Here is a 17,543-nt window from a genome sequence, read left to right on the forward strand (position 1 = left end):
AGCATTTTCGCGAAAGTAAGCCACCTCCTGGCTCACCGACCAAACACCCCCTCACATACAACCATAGAAACATACACACTCACACAGCAGAGCATCCTCCTTGCGATAATGGACGAGAGCGAGAGAGCAAGAGCATAAGTGCGGTGATATTGTGTGCTGCGTTGCAAATTGCGATTGTGCGCTGATGGTGTGTAGGTGCGATTACGTTGTGTACATCATCCACCAACAAACAGCAGTCAGTCAGTAACCAGCAAAGCGCATTGGGTCGTCGTCGTCGTTAACTCGTCGGTTCACGATAGTGTTGTAGTATTTCAGCAAACGCAACAGAAGGAAGAGAACCCCAGTTCGAGATTTGCTGGGAAAAGTGCAAAATTTGTCCCGTTTATCAGCGTTTTTCGCGTCCCAAATCGCGATGGAGGTGGAAAGCAACGTCATCAAGGACGATTCCTCCCGGTAAGTAGGTCGGAGGGGACGATATTTCTCGTTTGAAATTTGCTTGCTGCGAAAAAATGGATGACAGAAGGAAGAATCCGAAGGAGAGATTTTTTTTCCTTTGCTCTGTAACACTGCTTCGATCTTTTTTTGCCTTCCACTGCTGCTGTGTAGTGTAGGGTACTTTGCTCTACTCTCACTTTGTTGTTTTTGCTAATGTATGAGGGGCCATAATAACGATGCACAGAGTTGTATATGGACGGATAGACGACGTGATGAGTGATATCAAAATACCATCACTTGTTTGGGGATTGCATGTCTGTGTCTGAGCCCCAGTTGGGGGACAGGGCCGCAGTGCTACCAGTTTGACCTACCGATGAGGCTTTCAGTCTGGAAGCCAATGATAGCCCTCGAGTTATCACTATCATCAACTCATTCAGTCTTCAGAAAAGCTTAGGAGATACCAATAGTAAGATACTATTATGGAGCTTCATACAATTTGAAATTTTGAACCATTTTTCTACTAATTGTACTAACATATCAATTCAATATCCCATCGATCAAGGCTTGTAAAAGCTCAGTTTGCATGTATTGTGCATATTAGGGTGGTTCAAAATACCATCGAATCCTCTCACAATTTTAGCCCATTTGGATGAAAACTAACTGAAAAAACACTATGAAGTTTGAATGACAATTATTGTGAGAAAAACTAGTGATTCGCCTAATCTGCTATATGGTGTTTAAGAAGAGAGTTAGAACTATGCCTATACTCACGGCATAAAAAAATAACAAGGCAGGCTCTTCACTGATGTAAACATCAAGTTTGGTTGAAAACATGTGACGTCACTCCTATCGTACCATATACCATCCGGACCACTAGATCAATTTTTTTGAAAATTTGTTCAAGGTGGATAGGAATGACGTCGTCAAGTAGCTGTCAGTTTTCGGAATATATCACCTTCTTAAATATAGTACACCGTGGCCTATACTGTTAGATTTATTCATCAGTCACAAGTTTGTGGAAGCAAAATCTTAGGATAAAATAATTAGCATATATGCAGTGAAACATAGTAGCCATGATTTATGTATGCTATCTTTCGCGCCAGATGCAGCAATGTTGCCTGTTTAGAAGATGAATGACCACTGTTCAAGATGCTTCGTTTGGACAGAAATCGATAACTTATTACTGAGAAGTCCAATTTGAAAACTCCTTCGACGAAAATTTAGGTCATAAATGTATCAACAGTATCAGCTTAGTAATAACTCTCAAGGGCATATGGAGAACACTACAGCTGATTGAACAACTTTCCTGCTTTTCTCATAGTAATTGCCATACGAAAATTGAAAGGCTTGTGTCATCTCATTTTCTATCCAAATCAGCTCAAATTTTGAGACTGCGCTTGGAATTTGACCTAGAATCGAATGGACGGTGTGGAGTAAAAACGATATTTTGAACCACCCTAGTGCATATAAATAACTGAAACACAAGTGTTAGAAGCAACCTCGTTTTGTGCATTAAGTACATGTTTGCAATTTGAACGAGCGCTCGAATTGCTGCGGGTATTAGTACTGACTATGAAGACAGGGTTCAGCGCGAAGCTGAAAACAAACTTGGACGAAAAAGCGTCAATCCGTCGCGATTGTTCCAGCTTGTAATGTATAGGACACATACAATAGGTATATGCGTCTTGAAAACCGAGCTCAATCCCCACTGGCCCGCGAAACTGATGTTTTTCTTTTCTTCGCTTGTTTTCGTCCACAGAGGCAGAATCAGAGGTGTTGCTGGTCAGCACCACCATAAAGGTGGTACCAAGAGCCACCATGCGAGCAATGTCAACACTGGCAATACCGTCACGGTCAAAGTTGGTCTGAATATGAACATCTGCAGACTGTGCCTGACGGAGGGTACGGTCAATTCACGATTGCAACCGGTTTACTACACTAAGGATACCGCGGACGAGCCACTGCTGCAGAAGATTCTGGATCTCACCACGATACAGGTATTTGTTTTATCTAGTCATATATTTATACATTTCCAATGGTTAATTCACTGTAAAAGAATCTAATCCATTATGATGCAAAACGACTTATATGCTTACACTGATGTACTTAACGTTTCCTACGTTAAAATCATAAGTGCATGGAATTCTATCTATCAAATTCACAACTGGTAACATGCTGCGTGTTGTTATGTTTGACACTGGTTTGGTTCTTTAGTATTATAGCCTTTATATGATAGCAAAAGCTTCTTCACCAACAAGATATAAATTTTAATATTTATCGATTGTTTTTGATATCATTGTCTACACATTGAAAATCTAAACTGGACACTCCGCAAATGAATAAAAGTTTTTATGAGAAAGGCTGACAAAATAAATGGCAAAATGCTTCGGTTTCACCTTTTCAACCTTCAGGAAGCACTGAAGTCGATGAAGTTGGCCTATATTAGTCCCAAGCAGTCATTTGATTGATTCCTTCAGTAGGTATAGGTACATCAGATCTGGCAGTACCAAAGCAGCAAACGCAGTTTTCCATTCAATCAAGATCAAGCAAGCCTAAACTCTAGGGAGCCGACGAATTAACTCGTTTGTGAAATGTAAAATCTAAAAGTGATTTGGAAGTATCAGTGAAAAACTGAAGCATTTTTTTGTGGATTCTACGTCACTTGCTCAAAAATCCCTTACCCAAATACCAGTAGCCCGAATGATAGATATTGTCTATTTTTCGGAAAAATATATTTTGAATTTTACCTATGATTTGTATTGCTTTTAATAATTTCAAAACTTATCACCTAAAAGACTTTTGGAACCATGAGCAACTGAACAATCAGCAGAAATTGTTCCTTCTTTTAAACACATGCCGTCCTCTCGTGTTATATTACTGCAATAAGTAGTGGAAAAAAAAGTTGGTCATATTGGCGCCGACTATGCGAATATGGGCAGTAAAGCAGCGATTGGTAACAATTGCAAATTTGAGCAAGTAATATTTTACTGCTCTAAACTGAAATTCATTTATTGAAATTGTGTTCACTGTTAATTGGTTGGATCAGGTGAAGAATCATCCATATGTCAATGTGCTAAAATGTTAATCGTTTGGAGATCGAAGCAAGCCGCGCGCGCGAGCAGACGTGTTTCAAACCAACTGTTACGTTTTTTCTCCTCTCCGCGTATAATTTCAATTCGGCTGACAAGGTTGTGAAACGGCTGGTACAAGAACAAATTTTCAATGGATTTAACTAATATTTCCACAATTATAGCTAACGCTGCACCAGTGTTATAACTGATCAATTAGTGTGTCGTGAAAAAAGTGGTGGAAGTAAAAATCCAAATTAGTACTTATTTTCAAATGAGGAAAAACTGTGAATTGCTATTCAAATGGTGCCACTGGTGAAGGAAAATGGAAGTCACCCCTTTGGATAACAAAATCGACTTGGATAATTTGATGAGTTTGTTCCGATATATTCTTTAAAGGTGTTTTATCGAGAGCAGGAGTTGATTAATTTGTTGTTGTTTATTCAAAAGTAATGCGTTATGGGTGGGTCTTCACATATTTCCAGTGAGCTAGAAAAGGCGCTTAAGCCAAGGCTTTTGAGCCAGGGCACTAGGGAGAAAACCTTTTGTCCCATCCCAAGAAAAGAAGAACCAACACATGGGGTGTGCATTAACATTCTTAGCAACGCCTGTCCCAACGATTATATCACTGAAATGAAACGGTTGGTACGGTTGTCCCCGTTTCTTCAATTAAAAAAAAAAACAAATATTTGCGTTTATCACGTTATTTATACGTGGATAATTTGCTAGCCGTATTGTTTTTGAATTATCTTCAAACAAGTCTGCACAGTGGGCCTGGCCTTTTTATTATTAAGGCCCAAACGCAATGATAGCGGAACGGAGCAGAACGGAAAGCGGAACCGGTTCGCCATCATGAACTATAGCATGCTTGTCGACTCAGACTTGGTTCACTTCCGTTCGTTGGCAGCTCAGTCAGGACGGTGTGATTCATGCTGGCGAACCGGTTCCGCTTTCCGTTGCCGTTCCGCTATCATTGCGTTTGGGCATTTACGGTTGTTAAGAAAATTTTCCAGTTTGCGGTAGCCGCAGAGTTCTACCGCAGCTGTCAAAGTTCTACCGCAGGCTTCGAAATCATTCCATCATTGAAGCAAAAATACAATCATAGTATGTTTGAAAGAGAAAACGCAATGAAAAACAGCAACAAACAACAATCATCAAAACGGTATCCAAAGTATCATACAAGCCTACTGATAATTTACCAGTGCAAATCAGTGATGTAACAGCTGCGGTAGCTTTTCGTTGAACCGTAAAACGGAAAGTTTTCCCTAAAATTGCAATATCTGTACCATATTACGGACATGCTGCAAATATTAATGTTGGCAAGAAATACTGTGAGAAATTTCAGTATTTCCAGAATGCTTTTCAATATTGGCTGTGCAAGCAGTTAGAATAGAATAGAATAGAATAGAAGAAAAAATGTTAATCGGTTTGAGAATAGAATACAATGTACACATTTTCATCAACACGATTTAAGGGGGCAGGATCCGTCATTGATTTCGGAATTTTCAAAAGCAGTTTTTTCGTTCAAAATCCAGAAAATTTACATGAAAATGTGTTCACTGTATTCTATTCTCCAGCCGAAACACAGTGAACACATTTTCATCGAATAATTTTTAGATTTGGACAGAAAAACTGCTTTTGAAGTTTCGACAATGACGATGATTACGATGACGGAGCGTTGAGCGTTAAAAAATGCTTTTGAAAGTTCTAAAAACAATCGGTCTGATTTGCGTTTAGTAGTACATGAGACATTCGATCGGAGATTTTTCAGGAGCTAACATGTGCATGATCTCCACTGATGATGCGTATCCGTGTTTAGTGCCGTTGTTACCTGGTGTTAAGGTAGACACTTTCATTCACCTTGACTAAAATCGTAACTCGCTTGTTTAACCTGATTTTCCTATCTAGAGCGATGAAGAGCTGCAGCTATGAAAGTCCATCACCTTGCCTTAATCCCTTGTACGATTTGAATTACTGGATCCTTCGTCAGAGATCTTCTCGCAATTCTGAACACCGCTTAAGTTTTGCTCTAATCACCTTTGGTAGCATTTCAGGAAATTTATATGTGATTGCTCGATAGTTCTTTGACTTTTCGACCTTTTTTGTAGATAGGGCAAATGAATCACCAGCTACTCTGGGCCTAGTTTCGATAAAATACGCTCCGTTACCAGTTATAGTGATCTCGTTGTTCTTGAGCAGCTGAATGGAATACTTCCACTGATAAGTTGCTATACTAATCAGGGATGTGAAAAACTCAATTTCTCATAACTCACGCTTGAGATTTTTCATTCGTGAGTTGTCAATCACGCAGCTGAGCAGTCAAAAAATCATGGATGAGTTTCACCTTTTTGACTCATTGTCTCGTATTTCCACAGTTTACTCACACACGGCAATAATTTCTTGTTAGTCTGGTAAAATTATAGTAACCCTTTCTAACGTAAGCAACAACATTCAGGTTTCAAGAGTTTTTGACGGGTTTTGCGATTGAATCATTTTGTACGGTTTGAGTTGATTGAGTGATTTTGCATCAAAATCACAAGCGTGAGATTTACGAAGCAGATCTATAATGAGTTTGGTCTCACGGGAGAGCGTATTGATTGAGATTTGAGTGTGAGTCTATCAACACTGATACTAATGCAAATTACGAAGTTCGAGATCCTCTACACTTATAAACGCTACTCAGGGTCAATATCGTCTTCCCATCTCATCGTGATTATGATTAAAAGGGCTCGGTCCCCTCTGACGGAGTGAACCTTTGTCAAATCTGATAAAAGTTAAATTGACCTAAGCAATTTTACACAGAATTATGTTCTTTAAAGTTTTGTTCTTCGTCCCCTCTGACTTAACGCCGACCACATGCTACATGCAAGAAGACGCGTATGATGTTATGACCAATGCGGTATGATCCACATGCTAAACGATCGTTATGCCCAATGACTGTTACACCAAATGACGTTGAATAAATGTGTTTAACCAGATTTCAATCTAAATCTTTTTAGGTAACATACGCAACGGATTTTCCTTCGTCTGTATGTATTAACTGCAAGGCAAAACTGGAGGAGTACAGTCACTTCCGCCGACAGTGCATAGAAAATGATGAACTCCTACGGATGAAGTATTACGAAATCAAAGCTGCTGAAGATTACCACCTTCAACAACAGCAGCAGCAGCAACAGCAACAACAGCAGCTACACCAGAATCAACCAATCGAACACGAAATCGTAGAGGAAGTCAAAGCTGAGGAATACATCGACGATACCGACGATATCACGCTGGCCATCGATGAATCGGCCGATGCAGATGAAGAATTTCAAGAAGATAGCGATGAACAACACCAGCAGCAACAGGGGCAAGTGGTTGAACAACAAACGATCCAGTACGTGGCGGCTGATGGCACTATGACCGAGTATGTTGAATCGGGCGATGTTAGGACAGTTTCCAGCTCTTCGCAGCAACAACAAATTCACATCAGTGGATACAGCGAAGGAGAGACTATACAAGCTGGCGAGGCACACGAAATTTACTACACTGATGGCAACGACACCTACGCAATTCAAACGACGGCCGAGGGCTACGTGAATGCTGCTAACTATGTTCCCCAGGGGTATGATAATCAAACTGAAATCGAGTGCACGACCATTGAACACCTCCCGGAAGAGGAAGTTTATATGGAAGAGGGAGGTGAAGCTGGAGTTGGAAGCGCTATCACTCCACGGGGAGTTCACGATCGACCATTTGTGTGCAAACACTGCAAAACTAGCTTCAAATACGAGTACAACTATGAGAGACACATGAAGAATCATGCGAAAGTTCTTTACAGGTGCGGCAAATGCTCAAAAACATTCACCAAGCAGAGAAAGTGTCAACAGCACTTCCTGAAGGCCCATTCCTCTCAGCGGTACGAGTGCGATATCTGCTTCAGGACATACAGTCTACCAACACGTTTGGAGAATCACGTCATCGAAATGCACTCGGAAAATGGAATCTACAAATGCGATCGATGTACAGAGACCTTCACCTCCTATCTAGATTTCAAATCTCACCGCAACAGCCATCACAGTATTAACGGGTCCAATGCCGCAACTGTGATTGCCCAGACCGTGGAACAACAACGACCGCAAACCATTCAGCAGATTCAATCTCCTCAGCCTCACATAGCGCCTCATACGACCACGTCCGTCAGTACACGCTCCTCGGTGTCGGATAACTGCGATTTCGAAGTTATGATCGACGAAACCAAGATCCCCAAACCGGCGACCGGAGCCGATTCTGGTGACGAAAAACGACCACTTGTGGTGAACGCTAGCAGTTCCACCCAGGATCAGGATATCATTCTGATTGACGATGAAGCAGCGTCCGCCAGTGCGGCGAACAACAACAACATCAACAAGCTCCCTACAGCAACGGTAGTAGTCTCCACAAGTACCAACAGTGTCATCAGTGGGGGGAAAATAGTGACCACAACCAGTGCTGGTACCGTCGTAACCAATGCACTGGCCGCAGCGCAGCCAATCGTCAGTAGTGTGCAACAACCGCCGCCAGCGACGACGGCCACGACGGTCATTACGAATGGTATCGATAAGAATAGCATGCATCGGCAGTTGCTGCAGCAGATCGAGGAAAGTGAAGCCAACTCGACGGGGCCCAAAATCTACAAGTGTGACAGCTGTACGAAGAATTTCGTACACTTGAACAACCTGAAGGCGCACATCTACGCGGAACATGACAACGACAAACCTTTCAAGTGCAAACTGTGCCCCATCTCGTTCAAGACGAAGGAGATCCTAGTGATGCATATGGTGAGTACTGTATCTAAGAACATCTTTTATTTTATGAGAAAATTGATCAGTGAGTACTTCAGGAATTCGAAGGGTACACTACTTGCTTACCCGACAAAATTATGGAATACCTTAGGACAAAAGCGCTTTTCAGCTAAGTGCAGGTCTAGTTTTAAGCTGAATGCTTCCTTTGTCAAGTGACAATTTTTACATTTATGTGGTACTAGGAATGTATTGTATGGTATTCAAGTATTATGTTATGGAAGAATACAGAGTGAAGCGGTAACAGCAAACCACCCCCTATTCCGAGACAAAAAGCGCTACTTCGAAGAGGTGGAATGCAGAGGCGACTCGTAACCTCACTTTTTACCTGTTCTACGAATCTAAAAATGGATAATTCGGCAAATATAGTTTATAGAACACAAAGTAAATGGTTGTATTCTTCCTTTCTAACAAAGCTCTATTTGTTAGATGCTAATTTGTTGCTGAAAATCCAGAATTTGTAATCGTGGAACAGGTAGATTTGAGGTTAGGGAATCGCCACTGGTGGAATGCTAAGAGATGAAGTTGCTGTACCATTCTCAAGAAACGCGGAAGTTCTATCAGACTCAGCACATCCCGCAAAAGCTTCGTGCTGCGAGCTGAAATGTGCAGGGATAAGAATGGGAGCATCTTGACGAACAGGCACGAGTCGATCGAAAGGTGGAAGCAGCACTTCGATGAGCACCTCAATGGCGCAAAGAACACAGGCACATAAGATAAGGACTGCGAAGGTGATGGCTACGTCAGCACAGCGGACAGTGGAAACCATCCCGCTCCCACGATGGGGGAAGTTAAGGATGCCATTCAACAGCTCAAGAACAACAAGGCCGTTGGCAAGAATGGTATCCGAACCGAACTCATCAAGATGGGCCCAAAGAGGTCCCTTGTATGCATTGGCTGATAGTCAGAATCTGGGAAACGGAACAGCTACCAGAGCAAGGCGTTATATGCTCTATCTACAAAAAGGTCGACAAATTGGAATGTGAAAATTGTCGTGCAATCACTATCCTAAACGCCGCCTACAAAGTGCTATCCCAGATTATCTTCCGTCGTCTATCACCTATAGGAAACGAGTTCGTGGGAAGTTATTAGCAGGTTTAGCATCGACGGCCGCTCGACAACGAACCAGATTGTTTCCGTGGCGCAAATCCTCCAGAAATGCCATGATTACTAGGTCCATACGCATAACCTGTTCGATTTCAAGGCGGCATACGGCAGTATTGATCGATATTCAGCAAGACCAAGATATTTTCGTAAAGAAAATTTTCTCGACTTCTCAGGGCATGAACTATCTTCATATCTACCACACGATATACACATGCTAAAATGTTTGCTTTGAAAATATTCTGTGGAAGTGTTCAAATGAATCTTAAGCTGATGAGAAGACTCTGTCTCAATGAGGACGTAAAGCGGGCCGTAGATTTGAGCATCACTCATTCAGTCTAAATCAATTGGAATTTAAAACGAACGCAAAATACATCCTCACATACACAACCTTACAATCTTCGTATTTTCCCAATCTTTCACAGGTATTACATTCTCAGCACAACACGGCAACTTAAGATTGTGCGGACTGCGCTTAAGCTGTGCATCAACAATCCAAGATGTTTTTAAAACTAAGGAATGCAAACCAACAATGTTATTTAAACAAATCTCACAAGGAAAATTTTCTAACCCTTAAAAGGAATTTTTCTCCTTCCTATCTAAATATATGTAGCAAATGAACAAAATTAAAACTATTACAAACACCCACACATGTAATACAAAAACCCAATCGTAATACAATATATTACAGACGCATAGAATGCTTTCAAATAGAAACAAAAATCACAAGGAAAAAACAAAACAGGATAGCGAACTAAAATTATAACTTCTGTATAAAAAAGTGAAAATAACTATTAGTAGTTAGTAAGAAAGTACTAGAAAAAGTGACGATGATTTCCTTGTTTCAGTTTTTTTTTTCATAGAAACTTTAATATATTTTTATTTATGCGAAATTTCATGTTTTCTACGTTTAAGTTTGTCCTCGAATAAAATCGAAAAAAAAATCAAAAAACGGCTCGCTTGCAATAGTAGTTGCTCATAGGATTATTTTCGTAACGTTAGTATTGTTCTCGTAAATAGATAAGTGATCCCTTCCCTAGAACGTAAGTTTAAAACTTGCTTCGGATGGTGCTTTCTCCTCCCGAGATCCCTTTTATCATACACGATTCATGAATCGCTAATCTCGCTCTCATGTAAGTAGTCCTTTTTTAATGATAAAACAGAAGATTTTCCTATAGTTGGAGGTAAGACGAGTTTGAGTTAAGATGGTGTGTGAAATGTAATCACAACTGAGTTGTTAATTAAACGAGGGACACAATTTTGATTTCCTTAAAAGTATGTTGCAGTTTTGGAGCCAAGTGTGAATGTGTATAAAAATGTTTGGAATCGGTTCTTCCAAAATAAAACTAAAATACCTATCGAAATGCTTGATTCAATGCGTGTAAAGAGAGATAAGTACTTTCTTTTAAATTCGTTAGATTGCAAACAAATGTGAATCAAAAAATCCCTTCTGTAATGTGATCGATGTGATCTGGCTATAGTTTAGGAATGTTAATTTTGTATATGATTTTAAATATTGAATGCGACAGTTTTCCAAGCAGAACAAACAAGTTATTTTTAATTAAAACTACAAGATCACTAGAAACTGTTCTGTTGCAATAGCTGTGAGAAAGAGAGTGTGAGAATAAACTACGAAATATATGTAAGTGAAGACCGTGCGAAAGGGAGTTGATTTTCGATATATTTTATTGTCACTGTTAGGTGAAGAGATTGGAGTGTCTGATGCGAGTTTCATAGTGAGTAAAAAAAATGCGGAACTTACTTCGCTAAAAAGTAGCAAACCGACTACATTTCGTTACGTTAATGTTGCTTTTTATTTTTCGCCCCATTTTTTGGATCATTTCGTTTATCATCATCGTTGAATGCATAAAGAACAAAACATTATTTAGGTAGACTTGCGCACTGAGTTTGCTAGTGCTTAGAAAATTATTAACCGTCGAGTGACGAGGGTTAATTTATGACACAAAACCAGAATGAAACTGATTAAAATAGGAAAATTGAAACTAAATTATGAGAATTCTCGAAGTTCTTGAATGTCGCCATGAAATATGAATATAAAGTGTTCCAAAAATACTGGTTGTGAAATGAATCCTTCTTTATGCCGAAATCTATCCTTGAATGGTCGCCAAGAATCTGGTTGGGTACACGGGAAAAAATTCTGTGGTAAAAACTACTATTTTAGCTGACTACGCCCATTCTTGAAACTACCATGCAATTTCAGACCAATTTACTATGTTTACGGTACATCCTACCACATTAGTGGTACATTTGACAGAAATAATTTACAACAATCTGGTTTCGACTACAAACATGGTAAAATCAAGCGCATTTCTGGTCTGCTGAAAATTGCCGGTGCGAGCGCTTAAGTTAACCCCCTGAAATGGTAGTTTTTACCACACAATTTTTTTGTGTGTACTACCTACACGTCAAAAACGTCTCTTAGAATTCCAACTTCGTTGCTTGTTTAGAGTCAATAATTTGGTACAGATAACTATGAAGCAAAGCCATAATGAATATACCTATCTGAGTTCAATTCCGTTACGATTCAGGGCTTTGTTGGGCCGAAAATTTCATTGGATTATCCGGTTCTAAATTATTGTCTAATCTGCAACAAGATATCGCGGTTGAGAAATTTCAAGTGCTTTATTTGTATGTATCAGGGGTTGAATCACAAGGACTCTCACTAATTGCTTTCTGTAACAATCATGATCCACTGCACGTCATGTAAGTCTGTTTATCCACTATTGCTGCAGCTCCGATTATATCGGGGGGAAAACCGTGCAAGATAGAACCCATCTAAACAAGCTCCAAACCTGGAGGGCACTATTGCTATAGAATGTTCGGGGATTGTTTATCATACCAGTAAAGTAAAAGAGTAAATGGTAAAAGAGCGAGAAAACGGGTTTTATCATCGCTCTCTCTTTGGGGTTCTTCTTTGCTGCTGCTGTTTATCAAGCTTTTGGCAATATGCGAAACATTACTGATCATGGACCGATACATAAGTTCTACTCCAACACTCAAAGTGAGTCGCTTAGATGGATGGTACGGATGTGAATGCCACGAAGATGAAGAAAAATAATACTGTTGATATAAATGCACAATCATGAAAAATGTTAGTTTCAACATTGAGCGTATAGCTAATTAGCTAGTTAGTGGTCTATGACGGTATTCGGTGATATGTAGTAAATGCTGGTATTGCTTTAGAATAATATGGCTTGACAGTTGAAATCTAAAAATATGTGGTTTAGTTCAAAATCACGTAACTAATTTAAACTGTTAAAAAATGGAAGTAAAAAATAAGTTACGACAGTTCTTATCGAAACGTCAAACCGATCACATCGTCTCTCCTATACGACGGTAACTTTCGATTAGTTTTCATAAGAAGTACACCGTTAATCCGAAATCCTGGGTAAAGGCGAGATGGGCCAACCCTGGTCTTAGCCAGTCGTAGTGACAAAAGCAAAGAAAAAAAAAATCCTGAGTAAGCACGCTTCGAGTAGTGCTCCAGATGTCGCGAATCCGAAAAGTGGCTCGAATGACTCGCCCGCTATAGTAATCCGTAGGAACTACGATAAAAACAAAATTCGCATAACCTCCTCGCAATAAATGATAAATGCGATTCGCTGTGTGCTGCTGTCGTCATGATGATGGTTGACGAGAGCAATGTCAAACTCATTCATGGTTTCAAAACATTCGGAACAAAATATTTATTTTCACCGCTTAAGTGAAATAATGTATGAAATAGAATGAAATTCAATGGTAGAGAATTTATTTCTCTACCCAATGGTATTTTTAGAGGCAGCGGGCAATGTTTCGAAACGTGTTTTATTCAAGTGCAAAAATCGCTCAGGCGAAAGTTCCAATGAAACTAACCTCACATATTCTGGTTTTCCAACCTCAAACTAGTGCTCCTACCAGCCGGATCTCAATTTTTATGAAAGTAGCGCAATAATACAAAAAATAAACGTATGTAGAACATAGAGAATGGATATTCCTACCTTTTCCGCCTAACTGTTTCACTGTGAACCGTCTTATATCAGGAAAATAAAACATTTTTCCCCACAGCGGCATGTGATGGATGCGTGAAAAATCAAATCTCTCATCATCTGACTAGTTGCGCTATCAAAGTATAGATAGCTAACAGTATGTTGCGTTTCGCGATTGGAGGCGTATGGTCGATAAAAAAAAATTGTTGTTCTCTAACCATCATTAGGATCGCCAGCGTAGCAGCTCAGTAAACAGCGGTGATCACTCCAGTGCTCAGTGTACAAGAACTTTGTTCAGACCGTTCCATCTTTCATAAGGCAAAATGTATGAATTTCGATAGTCCAGTTCGCTGCGTGTATATATCAGTTAACCCAAATTTGGGTTATCCCACGGAAGAGCCGAATTGCGTCAAAAGAAGTCAAAGTTGGGTTGATTTGCGGCTCCGTGAAGACGACAATTCGTCCGCTGGGGTGTGCTGCTGTCGTCATGATGATGAATTCGCTCCCAAAACAACAATCGCGAAACGCAACATACTGTTAGCCATCTATAGGGGTAGTCGGGGCGGTTTGGCCAATGGAGTGGAATGAACACCCCTTGAAAACGGCATAAATTGTTGAAATTTCATCTAAAATAAGATGCAACCCCAAAGCTGACAAGGAAATTAAGCAAAATACATGCTACAAGTCAGTGTTCCAAATTTAAAGAAAAATAAATAAATTAAGTTTGAAAATACTGCTCATATTGCCCCGAATGGCTCTTTCAAATTTCATCATTTTAGAATGATATTTGACTGCTAGAACGTTTTTAAAAATTAAATCTTTTTGTTCGGAGTGTTTATATATATATATATACTAATAACTTTCATTCATAATAAATAAATTAGTTTGTACAGCTGCTAGCCTGACATTCGTCACGCCTAAGAAATTCGAAGAAATCCCATTACAAAATTGGAACAAATTTATCAGATTCTTAGGGCGTATTTTTATCAGAGAAATGTTTGTATGTACTTTTTCCATTCTCACCTTATTCATCCTTGTCGTCGTCCTCCTGGGTAAACTCCTGTATAGCTGCCACCTTCAGCACCTCATGTTCATCCTCGGAGTCATCGTCCCTACCGGGTGGTCCCTTCCGTTTCTCTTCCTTCTTTTCCCCCTTTTCCTTCTTACCAGCTCCGGAGGCCGCTTCCAACCCGCTGGCCCAGGTTCCCCGCGGTATATCCGAATATGAGGCCGGATCCATCGGATCAAGTGCTCCCGACGATTTTCCTCCCCGTCTGTCACTGCCACCCCGATCACGGTCACGGTCTCGATCCCGATCTCGTCTGTCGTCCCGACGATCGCCACCTCGCCTATCTCGACGGTCACGATCCCGATCCCGGTCGCGATCTCGCTCCCGATCACGATCTCTCTCGTGATCCCTGTCGCCACGATCCGGACGACCTCCCGTCATGCGTGGTCGCTTATCCTCGTCCCGGTACGACTGATACTTCTGGTTCGGATGTGGCCGTTTCGGCGGATTCACCACCGGAGGTTTGAGAGTTTCACCAACAGGTCCGACCATCGGTTCACGATTTAACTGTAGGTTTGGTGCCTTCGGCTGAGGTGGATAGCTTTCTACGATGACCGCCTTCGGTGGCCCGTCTCCGGCGTTCTCTTGATTCTTGGAACTTTCCATCAATTCCTTCCGGAGTACTTTGGCGCTCTTCGTCATTTTGGCGTCCGGATGGGTAGGTGGCAACCAGGAAACGATTCTCGTTTCCTTGTTATAGAAATAGAAAGCTTTACAACCGATGTCATATTCCTTCCGCCAATGCCGAGGAAGAGGATACCGTTCCAGCAGGCGCTTTACCCTCTTCTCGTACTCCTTCTCGATTTCAAACTCCACTTCACCGTAACGCTTCACGCAATACATCGAGCAATGATGATAAATGTTGTACTTGTTCTGACATCCGTCCACCGACTGGAACCCATACCTCTTTATCATCTTCTGCTTGATCTTCTCCGTCCAGTCGACGGCCGTCGGGGCCTTCTTTTTCTGCAGCGGATACTCGAACGCATCCGGGTTTATCTGCTGCTGATCTTCCTCGTCGTAATCTTCGGCGATGATTTCCTCGTTGTTCATATCGGCATCGCCGCCCCGATGGTCCTCCATGGATTCATCGTCGTCACTCCCGGAGGATGAATCTGACTGCCGACCGGATTGGGACGACTGTTGTTGTTGATTCACTTGGCCATCGCTCTGGATGATTCCCCGCTTGGCCAGGCGCTTTAGCAGCGCTTCGGGAAGCATTTTGTCTAATTTGAGATGGGGAACTTTTATTTCACCAGAACAAAAATTACATTTAAATTCCGCACCACCATCGATTCCGCACAACTCCACTTTGACAACTGAATGTTTTGTTAGGCTACACGGTGATCAAAAATTGACCGAGATAGAGTAAAATATGTGCTGTTGGGGCTGTATAATTGACGTAAATATGTTTGACATAAAGGTAATTTTGCCTAATAGATTGTTTGACATAATGGACAGCATATCAGAAACAATAAAAAAAACCTAAACTCTCGTGCAAAAGCTTTTTTTTTTTTCTTTGGATTGTCGTACTCGACAGGCTAAGACCATTGGTTGGTCCATCTCGCCGCCGTCGTCATATTTGGACTTTCGTAGTGGTCAGTTGTACCGTTGTTGGATATTTTGTTTCCATTTAAATGTGAATCTTATTTTCTTTCAGGAATTTTACTATTTGTTTCATCTCTTCTTCACATTTTTCTGATAGTATAGTTTCGAGTGGTTTCATATACTCTAGTGATGGGTATTCAACTCTGCTCTGGTTGTACCGTGGGCAGTCGTATAGTATATGGTGTAGGTCCTCGGTTGTTTCACACCATTCGCACAGTTCGTCATCTTCCCATTTCCATTTGGCTTTTCTATCCTTGGTTAAGCAATGACCGGTTCTGATTCTGCTAATGATTTTGACTTCCTCCGAGTTCAATGTCATGTTTTTGTTCCAAATCCTCCTGCATGGCTTTTCTAGTATTTGGAAGTGCCATTTGCCCTTGTCATCGGAAAGCTTTTTGTACTTTTTAGTCCAGCTGTCCCAGACTTCGTTGTTGCTAAGGATGATTGCGTCACTCATGGTGATCCCATTGAAGAATGTTTGACGTTCTCTTGTTTTATTTACCGCTTCTTGATCCACCTTTTCGTTGCCATCTATTCCCTTGTGGCTTGGAATCCACTGGATTTGAACTGATCTTCCTTTCATGTCGTAGAACTCCTTGTAGATTTCCGCAAGCAGATAATTTTCTTCAAAGGTACTAGCGTTGAGCAGCATTTCACATGCGCTTCTCGAGTCCGTGAGAATAACCGTCTTTTTGTACCCCCTGTTTTTAGCTAGCTCCACCGCTTTTAGAATGCCTAAAAGCTCAGCGTTTGTTATGGAAAAATTATTATTTATCCCCTCGCTGATAACATGCGAATCCGTTTCGTCAAATACGGCAAAAGCCGTACCCGTGGTCGTTTTAGAGGCGTCCGTATATAGTTTATTGTGGTGTTTGTATTTTGTTTCCATTGCTTCCCTGAAGAGTGTTTGCCACACAATTGAGTTTGCAGTTTCCTTTTTCGGCTGGTCCTCAGACAGAATTGTTTTTACAATCCTGTGGAAATCTATCGTCATGAAATATCTCATTCTCATCAGAAAGGGTATCTCCCGATCGGCAGGATGAACTTGGTATAGTAGATCGATGTTCTTATCGGTTGTCTCCGTGAGATGCGACTCGTTACCCATTTCTCTGTTCAGCGTACTGTTTATGAACTTCGATAGAGGTGTTTTGTACCACGTGGCTCTAATGAGTTCTCTTTTGGTTAGCGAGTCAATCCGCTGTTCCATGGGGATTTGTCCTGATTCGGCTAGCATCACGTGCACAGGGGTACTGTTGAGGTAATTCATCGCGCTGCGTATATATGCGTTCTGAAGAACTTGAAGCTTATTCAGGTTCGTTGCTGCTGCGTTTCCAAATATGGAGGCCCCATACTCCATGCGACTTCGGATCAATGCGTTACCTATCTTCAGAAGAGTTTCCGGACTTGCTCCACTGGATCTCCTGGACAGCATTTTCATCAGTCCGAGCTTCTT

The 17,543-nt window shown here is 41.0% G+C and overlaps 3 protein-coding genes across 4 annotated transcripts; 1 reads left to right on the forward strand and 2 right to left on the reverse strand.

Annotated features, from left to right (window-relative positions):
- Window positions 1–225: 225 nt before the first annotated feature.
- On the forward strand, window positions 226–11,500 carry LOC5567241 (zinc finger protein 236). 2 transcript variants are annotated; one of them, XM_001651621.2, is made up of 4 exons: window positions 226–453; window positions 2,195–2,432; window positions 6,503–8,302; window positions 9,853–11,500. In XM_001651621.2, the coding sequence occupies exons 1-4, from the start codon at window positions 413–415 to the stop codon at window positions 9,883–9,885; spliced, it is 2,112 nt and encodes a 703-aa protein (XP_001651671.2). In that variant the 5' UTR covers window positions 226–412; the 3' UTR covers window positions 9,886–11,500. The 2 variants fall into 2 exon arrangements, with proteins under 2 accessions (XP_001651671.2, XP_021704402.1); XM_021848710.1 differs by lacking the exon at window positions 226–453 and adding an exon at window positions 1,992–2,109.
- A 2,871-nt stretch (window positions 11,501–14,371) lies between these two features.
- LOC5567240 (pre-mRNA-splicing factor cwc25) lies at window positions 14,372–15,875 on the reverse strand. The gene is made up of 2 exons (XM_001651620.2): window positions 15,769–15,875; window positions 14,372–15,708 (listed from the first exon to the last, which is right to left on the reverse strand). Exon 2 carries the CDS (start codon window positions 15,701–15,703, stop codon window positions 14,438–14,440), a length of 1,266 nt encoding a protein of 421 aa, XP_001651670.2. The 5' UTR covers window positions 15,704–15,708; window positions 15,769–15,875; the 3' UTR covers window positions 14,372–14,437.
- Window positions 15,876–16,115: 240 nt separating this feature from the next.
- LOC110678195 lies at window positions 16,116–16,742 on the reverse strand. The gene has a single exon (XM_021850822.1). The coding sequence runs from the start codon at window positions 16,740–16,742 to the stop codon at window positions 16,116–16,118; it is 627 nt and encodes a 208-aa protein (XP_021706514.1).
- Window positions 16,743–17,543: the final 801 nt, after the last annotated feature.

Source organism: Aedes aegypti, chromosome 3 (genome assembly GCF_002204515.2).
Source record: "Aedes aegypti strain LVP_AGWG chromosome 3, AaegL5.0 Primary Assembly, whole genome shotgun sequence".
Lineage (NCBI taxonomy): Eukaryota > Metazoa > Arthropoda > Insecta > Diptera > Culicidae > Aedes > Aedes aegypti.

Bases quoted from the DNA above. Each gene is read 5' to 3' on its own strand.
- LOC5567241 (XM_001651621.2), top strand. From the start codon at position 413: ATGGAGGTGGAAAGCAACGTCATCAAGGACGATTCCTCCCG. The intron at 454-2,194 runs GTAAGTAGGTCG...TTTCGTCCACAG, and splicing joins ATCAAGGACGATTCCTCCCG to AGGCAGAATCAGAGGTGTTG. The intron at 2,433-6,502 runs GTATTTGTTTTA...AAATCTTTTTAG, and splicing joins TGGATCTCACCACGATACAG to GTAACATACGCAACGGATTT.
- LOC5567240 (XM_001651620.2), bottom strand. From the start codon at position 15,703: ATGCTTCCCGAAGCGCTGCTAAAGCGCCTGGCCAAGCGGGGAATCATC.
- LOC110678195 (XM_021850822.1), bottom strand. From the start codon at position 16,742: ATGCTGCTCAACGCTAGTACCTTTGAAGAAAATTATCTGCTTGCGGAA.